A 14489-nucleotide genomic window follows, 5' to 3' on the forward strand; every position below is an offset into this window, starting at 1 on the left:
GACAGGCCATTACGAGGAGGTGCAGCCACGCAGGCGTCTGCTCCCTGTGGGTGCCGTTTGGCCAGCACCCTGCAGACGAGGGAAGGGGCTCAGGGGCTCAGGAATCTGTCCCGCCACACGGCTGCCACCAGAGCCCCAGGCCGTGGTTCCGGAACCTGCGCTCCAACCCCGGCTGTGCCCGGTTGGCGCACCCTGCCCCCCGCCCCGCACACAGCGCTTCTCGCGCCCCTCCCCGAAAGCGCCCCCAAGCCCCCCAGTCCTGACGCTGCTTTTCCTCGGGCGTCTCTGCCGCCGTTTCCTGGAAAACAACAGGCTTGGGGAGTCTGAAATAAATGAGCTTATTTTAGGGCACGTTTGTTGTCCAGTCATAACAGGAAACTCATTTTGAGGGGGGAAAGCCCATCACCACTTGCGACCCGGCTTCCGCGTCTCCTTCACCTGGGTTTTCGGGGGGCGGGACGGCCCCCTCGGGCTTGGCTGCGCTGGACTTGCCTCGCCCGGGCCCAAAGCCCAGGCAGCGCAGCGTCTCCGCCACGTGCTTCCGGCAGGGGGACACACACAGGATCACCAGCAGCTTCGCGTCACCACCTGTACGAGAGGGGGCAGCACGTGGGAGGCATCGCGACCCTGGCACCTCTAGACCACTGTGGGGCCGCGTGGAGGGGTCCCCACCGGCAGGGACGGGCCTGGCCCCAGCGGCCGTGGGGCTGAGTCACTCCCGCTGGAAGTGCGGGTGGCGGGTCCCACGCAGGGCGGGGCGCCCTCCCCGAGCCCCCAGCACCCAGGGCTTCCCAGTCCGCGGAAGCCGGCTGCTGCCTGAGCTTCGGACGACGGGGAGGCTGAGCGGCACTGAGGGAACAGCAAAGCCCCGGGGGAACGGGGAGCTGAGGGAAGAGGAGAAGGGAAACGGCGCAGACGCTGGAAGGGACCCGCGCGGTCGCCCCCCCCCGGCCAGCGGGGCTCACGAGTGCTCTGAGGGTGTCAGGGGCCCCTTAGAGGTTCTGAGGTCCTTCCTCATCCTTGGGGAGAGTGCATCGCAGTGAGAGAGAGGGAGATGCCAGGATGACAGAAAGCCCTAGAACATTCTGCCCTCAGCTTCCCCTGGCATGAGCGGCAGCCTGGAGGAGAGCAAACCGTCCGCCTCCCCCTGTGTAACTCAGCCTGGGTTTCCGGCCTCTGCAGCCAGTGTGTGGCCTGAGCAGGGGACACGGGCCTAGGGGGTGACCTTCTAGGAGGGGACCTCCCCGGAGGGCTCGCCAGACACGTGCGGACAAGCCCACCCAGTGCACAGCGACACGGGACGGCAGCGGGGTGTGGCTGTCAGTCGCGGCGCTGGAGATGCCGTGGGAGGGACGACAGGGAGCCGGCCGGTCCCCCAGGGAGGCGCGTCCGGGAGGAGCGGTGAGCGGGGGCAGGGGGCAGGGCACCACTTACCGAGAGCGTCCTGGAGGAAGTGGGTGAGCTTGCTGTTCCGGTAGGGGATGTGGCCTCTGCGCTCCGCCAGGGCCGCCAGGCTCCGGTTGATGTACGAAGTCTCCCTCAGGGCCGGTCCTGTCACTGCAGACGCACCTGGGGAAGCGGAGACCCCGGCACTCAGTTCGGACGGGCGACGCCAGGAAATGAGCCAGGCAAGGCATAACGGGGACCTCTCAGGACGCGTGCGCCGCGTGGGGGGCCGCGTGGCTGGTGGCTTGTCGCGTGGCCAGTGGTGAGACCGTGCCCTCTGGGGGAACGGGTGACAGACGACTGCAGAAGGAGCCGCGCTCGGGGCCCCGGGCGGCTGCCTCACGGGCCCCCACGTCCCCGCTCCCCCAGAGAGGCGGCCGCTCCGTGCTCACCCACACACTCGCTGCCCGCCAGGTCCACGCGCTGCAGCTTGGCGTGCGCCTGCTCCGCGGGTCGCTGGGCCCCCGGGGCCCCCGGCGAGGCTCTGCCCCCGGAGGGGCTCCGCCCGCTCCCGTCCGGCGGTGGCCTGTGGGGCCGCGGCTCGGCTCCCCCGGGGTGCCCGCGAAGCCCCCTCAGCGGCGCTGCAGACGGGCAGGGTCGGGGCAGGGAGGGGCTTCAGCAGGGAGGCCACCGCCGTGGAGGGTGAGGCTCGAGCCCGCTTCATCCCAAGAACAGAGTGACGTTCTTGGAAATGTGCAGTAATGACAGTAATTAAAGCCCAGAGAAACCTGAGAGCCCTTCTGGAAGCGGGTGCCTGCTTTGTCTCCGAATCCTCCACAGAAACCCCGATAGACCCGATCTTCCCTCCGTGTGTGCGTGCGTGTGCGTGTGTGTGTGTGAGCCCCATCGTGTGTATTCCCAACCAGACTTACTCAAGAGTTTTAAAAAACCTAAATAGTGTGTACTCACTGCAGAAAACAATACGGGACAAACAATAATGGGACAAAAAAGAACATAAAGCTACTGCGCTCTCCACTGCGTTTCCATGTGTGGAGAGTGACCCTGGGCTCCTGGACAGACGTCCCCTCCCTGGGGACGAGCCCCTCCTGGGACCGGCCAGGCCCCGTTCGGGGTGTGGGGCGGTCAGGGGGCAGGAGTGGCCTGTAAAAGCCGAGTGAGTGTCGACCTGCTGCACCCGGGCATCGAGCCCCGGCCGTGTGAACGTGGGCCCTGACAGCCGGCCTCCGCGGGTGGGCGCTGGCTCCACGAGCCGGCGGAAATTGGGGTCCTCGGGCTCCGCGCGTCCCCTCCTCGGGGCCTGTGGCCGGGGGGTGCCCGGTGCCGGGAGAGTCATGCAGGCGGCCGGGTGCGCGGCCGGGTCTTCACCAGGACACAGGCCCCGGCAACACAGTTTGTGACTTTCTAACCCAGTCACATCTGCAATCACTGGTGACGCGGGCACCACGTGCAAACATGCCCGTTCCCCCCACGCCGCGTCCCGGTTAACGAAGCCCCCCCGCCTGGTTCCAGGTCCCGCAGACGCGTTTGCAGTCCCCACCCTGGGCCCCCGTGCGAAGCCTCGCAGCCCGCAGGTGCCCGGGCTCTTTTCCTTTTATGTGGATTCCGTCCCGTGCCCCTGACCAGGCACGCGAGGCCACTTACCGGGGCTGCCACGGCCAGTGGCTGCGGTCAGAGTGGCCGTGATTATCGGGTGGGATCGTGAAGAGGTGGCGTGCACTGAGGCGGCCAGCTTCGCCCTGAGCTACAGGCTCCCGGCGGCAAGCGCCATGAATTCCGCGGCGCTGTGGATGGGCCTGGCAGACAGAGCCCGTGGGCGGTGGGGAGCTCACCCCGGGCAGCGGCGAGGGACGCCCTCCGCCCTCGGACAACAGGGGCCTCTTGTAAACCCACGTGCCCACTGTAAGAGTAGCCTGAGGCACAGCTTAGACAAAATAAAACGTAATAAATCAAACGCTTTCCTTTTCTGAGGCCCGACTTAGGGTGAATTTCTTTTGTCTGAAACATTCAACTGTTTTGGGTGGTTTCCCAACCCTTTGAGCATCAAGCATCCCTTTACTTATTATGCCCCACGGACTCCGGTCAAAGTCTGCTTCCCTGTTGTGGTTAGCGAGCGAAACAGCTAAGCAGAGGTCCCCATCAGCGGGGGCTATTTTGTTCGGAGCCTATTAGTCAAAAGCTGAAAGTTGTGCTCACCTTGTGCACGTTTGTGGCTAAATGCATCACTTCCCGTAGGTTTGTTCCGACGCTGGAACCTGCCGCGGACCCTTCGCTTACTGACACTGAGATCCCAGGCTCACCGCCCACGGCTGTCACCGAGGGGACCCAGCCTTCCCCCGTGCCCCAGACGTGGGCTCAGGGGACGCACAACTTTGAGGAGCATATTCAATCAACATGAGGAGTCGCCCTTTTCTGCAAGGTGATTAATTGCTGTGTTCTGGGAAACACTGGTCTGTGCAAGGGGAAGTGAGGGAGTCTGTCTGTACTTGACCGAGGGGCCGTGGGCAAGACCGCTTCTCCAAGCATGTTCCCTCCTCGGGACCAGAACCTGACCCGTCAGTTTTTCATGAGGATATTTTGAACAGTTAACGGATTGACTTGTTTTAAATGTGATTTTAAAAAGAGAATTTCTAAAGCGAATTGAAAAACGCAGAATGCACCCTAAGCACAAAACCTCGGCGGGGCCATCTCCGTGGTGACCTGCCCGTCTGGGAGGCGCAGCCGGCTTTCCCTGGGGGCCCGGCGGGTGCGGGAGCACGCGGAGTACTCACGCTCGGGTCAGCAGATGGACCTCCTGCTTCGTCCCCTCGGCGGTCGGCGCCTCACACTTGGGCCCAGACGCTGCCGTGCGACCGTCTTTGGCCAGAAGGTCAAAAACGTCGTTATTGTAAACTTCCACAATGGACACGTCGACCTTCAGGCTCCTTGACGGGTTTTCTGAGATAAGCCTGGGGAGGGGGACACAGGGAGCCAAGTAGCCCCTTGAAGAAAGCTGCAGAAGAACGACTTTCCGAGGGAGGTGAGGACAGCCCTGGACAACACTCGGCAAAACTCGCAGCCTGGAGCGCAGGGCAGCGTCTCACGAGCAGCAGAAGCGCGGGAAGACCAGAATGTTCTATTCACACGGTAGGCACGCTAATGGTCTCAGGAACAGTGATTGCACGTGAGTGACATCCAAGTCAGCGATTCCGGCCGTCAGTGCCCTCAGGACCCCAAGCCCAACGAGCCCGTGGCCTCGACTCAGAAAGCCCCCGCCTGTCTTGTCCCCACACGGAAGCCCAGGGCGACTTCTAGCACTTTTCCGGAGCCGGGGCTCGCTCTTCCGCAGTCCGCCCCGCTCCAGGAAGACTGGGTGCAGACTCCTCTGCCCGGGCCCACCCGCGGCCAGACGTCCAGCCAAGCCCCGCGCTGAGAAACCACTGCCCGTCTTCTTTTGTTTCATCTTCTCAAGTGCTACGTGCTGACTGTGGACAGGCTGGTAAGTACAGGTGCCGTGCGCTTGGGGACAGACCCACACCCAGGGGGAGGGGGCCCCAGGCTGGCTCGACGCCAGTGGAGGCCCGTCCCATTCTGACCAGGGCGTTCTTGTCCCCACGGAAGTCCTGACCCCTGAGCTGGAGCCCGTGTGCGCAGGGGTGGCGCTGCGGGACACGCAGCCTGGGTGTCTTACTCAAGCGTTGCCGGCTCGGGGGCGGGGGGTGGGGCTCCTTAGGAGCTACGAGCGAGCCAAGAATAAAATGAGCAAGTACTGTCTCCTGATGACATGGTCACGAAAATGAAAACAAGGAAAATGAGAGAAAAATAAGTAAAATCCTCCCGTGAGAAGAATTCTTGGCTCGGGGTTTGGGTTGGGCTTACTCTGGGTGCTGGGGTTCCCAGGGGAGCTCAGAGCGGAGGGGCCGTCACACCACAGACGCCACTGACGGGGGGGGCGTGCACCCTTCCTCACTCCAGAAAACTACAAACGCGACCTCAGGGGTGGCTCTGACCCCCGTGTGACAGGTGTGTCTCTGGCTGTCACAGAACCCAGATTAGAAGTTTCTTGTCTACACAGCACCAGGGAGAGCCGATGTGGGATTTTCTGCCATGAAACTAGGTGCCTGAATGATTCATTTGTCCCTCAGTTCCTTGGGTTTGGGGACAGCCGTGAAGGGTGGTTCAGTCTTCACCTCGAAGAAGCCAGTGTGCGGCCCGCAAATACACGTGTAAAGTCACAGCGCCACGCGACACATCTTACACACAAGTGCACGATGCCCCGTGAGGTTACAAAGGGGGACACTGAGGCAGATAGGCCTTCCCCCCGCCCCCCCATGCACATGCTGGGTCATCACCGCGTCTGCCTTTGCTCCGGGCTTTGTAAGGACGGAAAGTCACCAGGCGCATCTGCGTAGCCCTCCTGCCCTCGGCCCAGCGGCCAGACACCCTCTGGACGCCCGCTGATCAACTGAGATCATCCAGGAAGGACGCGGTGCGAGCCCCAGGCTCAGGAGGCCTGAGAGGATGCCCAGGGGGTGGTCGCTGTGTTTAAAATGGCAGGGCCGCCCTTGGTGACCTCAGCCATCTGAGACAAGATCCTTCAGGGTGAAACGTCCACAGAAAGGTTCTCCGAGATCAGCGCCCGAGGTCTGAAGGCTCCAGTGGGGGTCACGGAGCCTGGAGCGGCAGCTGCCCCGGGCCCTGCTCCGCGGAAGACGCTGTGGGTCCTCTCCCCGACTCCCAGGTCTCTGCCGTGGCCCTCCTTCCACGTGACGGCGGGAGAGCCACAGGCCGCTGCTCAGCTCACAGCCTGAGTGGCTGCTGCCCGGGGAGGCATCCCTGGGGGTGAAGCTGACGGCCCTTGTGCCAGCCCCGGTCTGGCTCTGCTGAGGACGCCCGTGATGCCTGCAGGGGTTCTGGCCCCGTGAAATAGTGTCCCCAGAGGGAGGTCACAGTCACCTGCGGTGGGCAGGCTGAGCTACTGTCCACGAGTCCCCCACCCACCCTGGGGACCTCCCACGCGGCGGCGGGCAGCTGATGTGCTTCTCCCGGGGGGCGGTCCCCAGGGCTGGCCACCAGCCCTTCCTCCCCCATCTCTGACAACACACACCCTCGGGAGGGGCCTTGTGGCCACTGAGCTTTCTAGAATGCTTGTTACACAGCACAACCTCACCTGTGCTGACAGGTAAGTAGTAGGAGAAAATGTAATAAATGAACGAGTCTATGTGCACAAATATTTAAATAATATCGGTGTGAAGAGGCACCAAAATATTAGGCCTTGTGGGGGTTCTTATGTCTTTGGCTCTGATTTGGAGACACAAGAGGGTTAGGCAAGGAGACACAGGGATCAGCAGCACGAAACAGCCCGGCTCCCCTGGAAACACCGCCCTTCCCCAGAAACCCCCTCTCCCCAGAAGCACTCCCCCCAGAAGCCCCCTCCCCTGGAAACCTGCTGCTGGAAGGCACCTTCTTCTCTGAGGAGCCAGCACCTTCATGTAAGGCAATTTTTTTTATGTTGTTTGTTTGAGAGAGAGAGAGAATGGGGAGGGAGGGGCAGAGAGAGAGGGACACACAGAATCTGAAGCAGCTCCAGGCTCTGAGCTGTCAGCACAGAGCCCGATGTGGGGCTTGAACTCATGAACCCTGAGGTCATGACCTGAGCCAAAGTCGGACGCTTAACCGACTGAGCCACCCAGACGGGCCAAGAAGGTGTATCTTGCATGTCGGCTCCCCGAAGGCAGGAAGGGCCGATGTCTGGGCCAAGGGGGTGGGGTGTAGGGACCACAGCTTGGTTCCAGAAGCCCCTGGTACCTTGGGCTGCGGAGGACAGCCTGTTACTGTCTGCTCCCAGGAGTAATTGTGTTGGTGAAACCACAATCTGCAGTGGGTCCCTTGTGAGGATGTGGTGGTCACGGGCCAGGAGCAACCTCAGCGTGCCCAGCTCGCTGTCGCCAAGGAAGAAACCCAGCTGTGTCTACTCTTTCCAGGGCCAGGAGGCGAGGAAAGGACACGGGGCTCCCCTCGGCCCCCTCCCCGTTCTAGAGCGAAAGACTCCGGGGAGACTGTCTAGCCCGGCATCGCCTTCTGGCCGTTTGGTCTTAACGACAGGATTTCAACATAAATGCCCCGAAGAATTTCTAGTGTTTGTGGTGCGAGGCGTGGAGTACTTGAGCCCTCCGTGGTTTGTCGTGGGTGCCGGGAAGAGCGCCGGGGGTGATCTCTGACCCCCGCCCCCCCGTGGCTCTGCCCCCCGCCCCCTGCGGCTCTGCCCCCCCACCGCTCACTGCCCCCCGCTCCCCCCTCCGCGGCTCTGCCCCCCGCTCACTGCCCCCCCGCTCCCCCCTCCGCGGCTCTGCCCCCCGCTCACTGCCCCCCCGCTCCCCCCTCCGCAGCTCTGCCCACCCCGCTGCCCCCCAGGCACCTGAAGAGCTCCCCGGCGGCCCTGGGCAGGACCGCCCGGGGCTGCGGCCCCAGCATGGTGTAGGTCTGGCCGCAGCCCGTCTGTCCTAAGCCATGATGCAGACATTATACCTGAAACCCAGCACGGGTCTGAGGGCCGCAGACGTGCAGGGCCCCCCCCGCCACAGCTGGATTCTAAGGGAAACGCTCGCGTGGAGGGACGATCCCCCCGACCTGCTCTTACTCCTGTTCCTCCGTCGCGTAGACCCAGGCAGTGGGCGTCCGCGCTCTGCACACGATCCCCGCAGCGGCGGCCACCCCGCGGCCACCGGCTCGCATCCCCAGCCTCATGTCCCTGCTGCCTCCACATGTCCTCCGGTGCTGCGGCTGGCGCCCCGCGCTCGGGGTCCACGCGGGGACCCGGGCTCCGCGCACGTGGCCCGGGCGTCGCTGACAGTGGTCACACGAACCGCCCGCTGCGCATCCTTCTACGTGAGCCCAGGGGCCTGGGTGCCTCCCCGGCGGGCAGCCCCCCGCGCCCCACAGACGGGGCCACGTCACAGGGGACAAGGACAGTGACCGGCCCCCCGATTTCCTTCCAGCTGTTTCTTCAGCCCAAAATGTCAGCGGGAAGATGGGAACACGGAAACAGTATTTGAAATAAGTATAAATTTACAGGACATGATATACATCCGTGAAATAAATGTATAAGTGATATAAACTTACGTGCTGGGCTGTGCAGGCGCAGCTGAGCCAGACCTACGGGCGGAATGCTAGGCCCTGACCCCCGCCGCGACCTGGGGTGGGGGCGAGACCGGGCCGCACGGGCGCCTCGGGGACCCCGATTTCCTCGGCCAGCCTTAAATCGGATGGACGGCCTGAGCTACTCCCCGCAGCCAAACTCACCGGGGCTACTGCTTCCAGGAAAGGACCGTGAAGAACGTTCTGACCACCCGGGGCATCACAGCGACCCAGGGGCCGCCGTCCTGTGGTTCTGTAGCAGCCTCCGCGTCCCCTCCCAGAGCCCTGTGTCTCTGCACCTGCGCCAGGAGACGCGGGACACTTCTCGGTGGGAAGCGCTTGGGCCTCAGCAGGCGAGCTCTCAGGGGCCTTCCAGACCCCTTAGGGCCACAGACAGGAAGGAAGCCTCTTGAAGAAAGGCTCTCAGGACCTAAAGTAATGCCATCTGTTTCACATTTAACACGGAAGGGCAGCTCTGGCACCGATCACGCAACCACCGCGCCTTTTTCATTTCTGGAAGCTGCTTCCTTAAAGAGGCCGACTGAGAACACAAAGGAGCTCTCCTATTCGCGTGGTTTTCGGGGGCCAGCTCTTTTCTGGAAGGACATAAAAGCCCCAACGTTCCGGGGGTAGCGCTGAGCAGAAACGGTCCCAGGGAGGGTGGGCGCTGCGGGGGGGTGCCGCCGGGGCCACGTGGCTTCCCGGGAGGGCCTGACCCCTGTGGGCACCCTCGACGTGTTCAGATGCTAGAGCGCGGCGGCGGAAAGAGCCCGGTCATCGCGGCCTCCGTGTGGCTGGCGGTGGCGGTGCAGGAGCCCCTGCTGTGCAAACAGACACGCCTTCTTCTTCGGGTCGCCGCCCGCGTCTCCGCCCCAAACTGGGGCTCTTCCGGCACCCAGGGGTAGCAAGTCTTGGCGAACCGGGTCAGCTACACAACTGGCTCTGTTTGTGCTAAAGACACGATCTTTACTGCTAGGCTGTGACCCACGGCCTCGGGAAGCAGCGGTCGTGCGTCCGGGACCCCAGGCTCCTTCTCAAAGGGACGATGAGTTCCTCCATCTGGTGTGAACATGCTTCTCGGACTTCCTGCAAATTCCAAAGTGCGCGGAGAATGCCGGGGAGACCCAGGGCAGGCGCTCACCGCCGTCGGCTGCACACACATGCGTCGGACCGTCTTTAGGACCCGAGGCCTGTGTCTCACGACGCCATTCCTCGAGTCCTGCTTGGCCCTTCTCCTGGCGCACACCCACCCCCCTGCCCCCATGGACACTAATCAACCACGGGGCTACGGGTGGCTCTGCCGTTGTGGAAAATGCGCGGACTCTGACGTCATAGCTCATCCTGTAGCGCGAAGGGGACCCACCCGTGCTGTGATCGCTGACCTCAGAGGTACTTTAACTCACCCGTCCAAGAGCGACGTGAGCAGGGGACACACATCCTCAAACACCACTTGCTGGGATTCTGCTGGACCGTAAACTCTGAGAGGCAACGTGGAAGTGACGCACCATGGGAAGAAAAAGAGGTTCACGTTAGTGAGCAAACAGGAACGCTGCCAGCCTATCTCGCCCGCTTCCCAGCTGTAAGCCCCCCACGCTGTCGAGATTCCTTTTTTCTTAAACAATAAAGGTTAATTCCATTGCCTGTCAAGCTATCAGAGGTTAAGGAAGACTAGAGAATTGTCCCCTCTGCTATAAAAACACAATAAGCAAAATTATGAATGCTTGCAAAGCAGAAAGAAACAGCAAGCAGGCAAAAAAGAGAGAGAGAGAAAGGCAAGGATGCCATGTAATTATCCAGGAACTAAATTAGCTCCACTTAAGTGGGTCCAACAATAATACCACAAAAATCATACTTCATACTCCAGGCAACACTTGATACACAATATTTAATTTTCATGTTCAAGCTCTTAGAACCGTTTTCCTACGCCCCAGGTTAGCCGGGCGCCAGGGCCGGGCGTCTGCTATGGAAAGGGAATCCGGGGTGGCTCTGTGTTTAGAAGGACCCACAAGTACAGCCAAGCAGGACGTGACTTCCAAAAAATGCACTTCGCTGTGCAATTTGAGACAAGACAGGAAGGCCTGGTCTTTGAGCGCGGGCTTCGTGCGGGGCCGCCGAGTGCAGGAGACCCTCGAGGGGGCAGGTGTTAAGCCCAGGCTCCCGAAATACAGGGTTTTATTTAGCTGGAACCAAATTATTCTCTTCTTTGATTTTCAAAATGTTTCATAATGTCTGACTGATCCACATTATCTAGAAGCAGGACTGATTTTAAACTTCAGAGGCGTCCATATAAAATGTTGCTTATTATGCATGATCAGGAAGGCATTTAGAGCAAGTGGCGTGATGCTGAGCTCCTGAATCTTTAGCTTATCCCTGCGTCCGCAGGGCCCGCCTACTTGGTGCAAACCCGCCCTCCGCCCGCGACCTGCTGCAGCCGACCCCGTGTCTGTCTGCTTTGTCTACAGATGTCTCAGCCTGTGTCTGAAAAGGACGACCCTTCCAAAATCAGCACAAGGTTACCATTACTGCATTTTGAAAAATTAACAGTAATTCCTTCGTATCCTCCCCCCAAAGTTGGCCACCTTCTCTGCCCTTTCTCCAGCTCTCTGGTAGGCTTGTTTTTCCTGTTAGTTTTTAAAAATCATGATTCAAACAAGGCATTCCCGTGGCCGCTGGCCGCAGATCTTCTAAATCTTTAATCTGTAGTAGTGGTCAGCAAACTTTTCCTAAATTGCAGCTAGTTTAGGCCTTGTGAACATCTTACTTAAACCCTCAGGTCTTTCCCACCAACATGAAGCCAAGGTCAAGGGCCCTGTGCCACCTGTACTTGGTAACACGGTATCCGGTCATTACTCAGGGACCCATGTGGACACAATGAAGCGACTGACATAAGATCCGGGCGCACTGTGCACCAGGCACCCCGGAGCCAAACACTTTGCGCAGTGGCACTTAGAGAGGCGGCCAGTGCAAACGTCAGCCAGCGCGTACACACAGACAGTTGAGTCAGAAGATACCGCGGGAGGAAGCTCCCATCGATGGCAGGAGAAATGCAAACTGAAAACCCAGCCGTGACCCTCATGAGAAAGGTCCAGGTTCTTTATGGAGAAAATTATAAACTCTCCTGAAGGACATAACTCGACTTGAGCAAATAAAAAGATCACGTCCTTGGATAGTAACTCAACCCTGCGTGGAAGTTAGTTTATAAAGTTGCCTTTCACCCCCCAACCCCCAAATACCATATATACTATCAAGTTGATCTGTGGAGCCACATAATGTGATTATACAATTGATATGGCAAAACAAGAGGTCAGAATAGAAAGGAAAAGCTGGGGGAGAGAAGGAGCGGGGGTGGGGCTGTCCCGGGCCCTGAAGCCTGCACCTGAGGCCATGGCGGTGCGCCTGAGGCCGTGGCCGTGCACTTGAGCCAGGGGGTGGGTGGGCAGGTGGGGTTCCAGGGCCCCCGAGACAAGTCTGAACTGGACCCCACGTGGCAGCTGTATGATAAAGAGGCGTCTCAGATTAGTGGGGAAAAGATGTGTTTCCCTAAGTGGCATCATTAACGGGGGTGGTACATGGACTAGTATAAAATGGGATCCATTCCTCAGACAGTGTTCTAGAATATTCCAGACAGGTTGTAAGTTTAATGTGAGAGGTCAAACCATACAAATGATAGGAGAACACGTGGGTATATTCTTCTTGAACCTGGTGGCCTTTTCACCGTAATTAAGTCACGGGGGGACAGCTTTTGCATGGGTAAGAGCCATCAGAAGCAAAGAAAAAAATACAAATAACAAACTTGGAAAAACAGTTGCAACTTAAATCACAGACAAAAGATCAATATCCCTGATATATAAAGTGCTCCGAAAAATAGAGAAGAAAAAGGCCCATGAGCTTTGTAATTTGCTGTAACATTTCCTTCTATTGCTTATCTATTCCTTACATAGCAACATTCTCCCTGTATTTGTCCTTGTATTAGAAATCCTTTCTACATCATCGTAGGAACCCATCTAGAGGCGCAAGCTCACCGGGGAAGGCACTGCAGGGGGCCCTTAGCCGCCTGACCATGGCCCCCGCCTCCCGCCCGAGAAGCCGCAGCAGGTGCGGCCCCAGGTCCAAGCAGGTCCTGGCAGGAAGCCGCGGGCATGCGGGCCGGGCGGCAGCTGACCAGCAGGGCCAACCCAGCCTTGGCGGGGCAGGAGGAAGGCAAAGCCGCCCTCGGGGTTCATTCCACACAGCCAGCACCCCCACGGTCTCCAGGGTGCGCCCGGCGGTCCTGGGGGCCTCTGACCCTCTTCTCCATTCTTCTCTGTGCCTTTGGCCATTTTGTCTCCCCACCAGAGGCCCCCCCTTCTCTGCCTGGTTAACTCCTGGTTAACGGAACCGTGTGCAGCGGCCCTCAGCTCACCTCCAGCCCCGCCCACCTGTAACATGAGCTCAGGGAAGGCTCGAACTCGGGACCACAGGGAAACCAACAGGAGCACGTTGCGGGTGCATCACAGCATGAATGTAAGCGTAGGACACACCCAGGGGTCCTGTGGGCACCGGGCACAGCCGTCTTGCCCAGCACAGTAAAACTACTTCTCAGGTTTCCTATGGCATTTCGGGTCATTGGTTGTTCCTTCTTTTTTTTCTTTTTTAAAATTTATTTCTGAGAGAGAGAGACAATGTGAGCGGGGAGGGTCAGAGAGAGAGGGAGACACAGAATCTGAAGCAGCTCCAGGCTCTGAGCTGTCAGCACAGGGCCCGACGCGGGGCTCAAACCCACAAACTGTGAGATCATGACCTGAGCCGAAGTCGGACGCTTAACCGACTGAGCCACCCAGGCACCCCCAATGGCTGTTACTATTAATTTGCCATTAAAAAAATAATAATATATTTTTATCCCACTTAGAAGATAGCAATGTCTCCCGACTCTGGGCCCATTTGTACTTTTCCTGAAATTTTCCGGAAGGGATGTATTTTCCCTTTCACACACATTTATTTTTAAGAAGGGGCTAAGTACTGAAACCGCTGAGTTTCTTTCAGTGTGGAAATAAAATATTTTGACATTTATTAGTTCTGTCAAAAGCTGTTATAAATAAAGTGTTCTGATTTTGTAAGAGCCATATGCTCTGCTGGTTTTGAAGTGGGACTATCCTGAATAAGTTCTTCCCCGGAATAAATTCTTATGGAGACTTAGATGTGAATTCTCACTTCTTACTCGGATAGAAGTAATTTACTTGCACAAATTCCTTTCTTTTTTTGTTCAGCCCAAACACCAGTCAAGACCTTCCCCTTCAGTCTGACCCCAATGTACACGACGCGCTGCCCCCCGATTCCCCGAAACAAGGTCCCAGTGACGCTGCCAGACGCATCCCCGCCCCCAGCGCCGTGTGTCCGGCCGGGCTCCGTGGCAGCCGCTGCCCAGACTTGCCTCCGGAAAGGTGAGCGAGCCGCCGGCCGGTTTCTCCACCTGTGGTCCTGCCACGGCCGAGCCACGGGACCCAATCGGATGTGCTTGGGGCGCTGTGAGAAGCCACAGAAACGTGAGGGGGATGGAAGACCCACCCGTGGCAGCATGGGCTGGGGTGGCCTCGCCCTCCTCACTCTGGGGAGGGGACAACACAGGACCTGAAACTCCGGACGAAACACAGGCGGCCTTGAAGGGCCGCGGGAGGGGACACTTCAGGTGCCGGAGGAGAGGCAGCCGGGCTGCGGGCGAGAGGCTGGAGCTGATGGCTGGCCCTGGACGCGGACGCCGGGGGGCTGCGGACGGCGCCCTTCCACCTGGTCCTCTGCGTGTGGCACAGCGGACGGCGGGGTGGCTGGCGGCGGGGGCCCTGCCCTGTTCTCGCTGGCATGAGGGCCTCGGGGCACGACCCCTCCCCGAGAGCGTGTCCCCCCCTTCCCCATCACAGTCCTCAGGAGAGGCTCTGTGGTGAGAACGTGGGGGGAGTGAATGGGGCATCATGTCCCTGGGAGGGGGTGGACGG

The 14489-nt window shown here is 59.7% G+C and overlaps 1 protein-coding gene across 1 annotated transcript in view; it reads right to left on the reverse strand.

Moving 5' to 3' along the window:
• Positions 1-324: 324 nt before the first annotated feature.
• KIF25 (kinesin family member 25) overlaps positions 325-14489 on the reverse strand; it is a 44087-nt gene continuing 29922 nt past the window's right edge. Inside the window, 9 exon segments of the mRNA XM_039257135.1 lie at positions 325-502; positions 505-588; positions 1435-1569; positions 1839-2027; positions 3049-3143; positions 4176-4352; positions 7802-7889; positions 7892-7911; positions 9924-9998. Of these exon segments, the coding sequence (XP_039113066.1) occupies positions 435-502; positions 505-588; positions 1435-1569; positions 1839-2027; positions 3049-3143; positions 4176-4352; positions 7802-7889; positions 7892-7911; positions 9924-9998 (931 nt within the window). The 3' untranslated portion in view covers positions 325-434.

This window comes from Hyaena hyaena, unplaced genomic scaffold, assembly GCF_003009895.1.
Source record: "Hyaena hyaena isolate Hyena2069 unplaced genomic scaffold, ASM300989v1 scaffold_603, whole genome shotgun sequence".
Classification (NCBI taxonomy): Eukaryota; Metazoa; Chordata; class Mammalia; order Carnivora; family Hyaenidae; genus Hyaena; species Hyaena hyaena.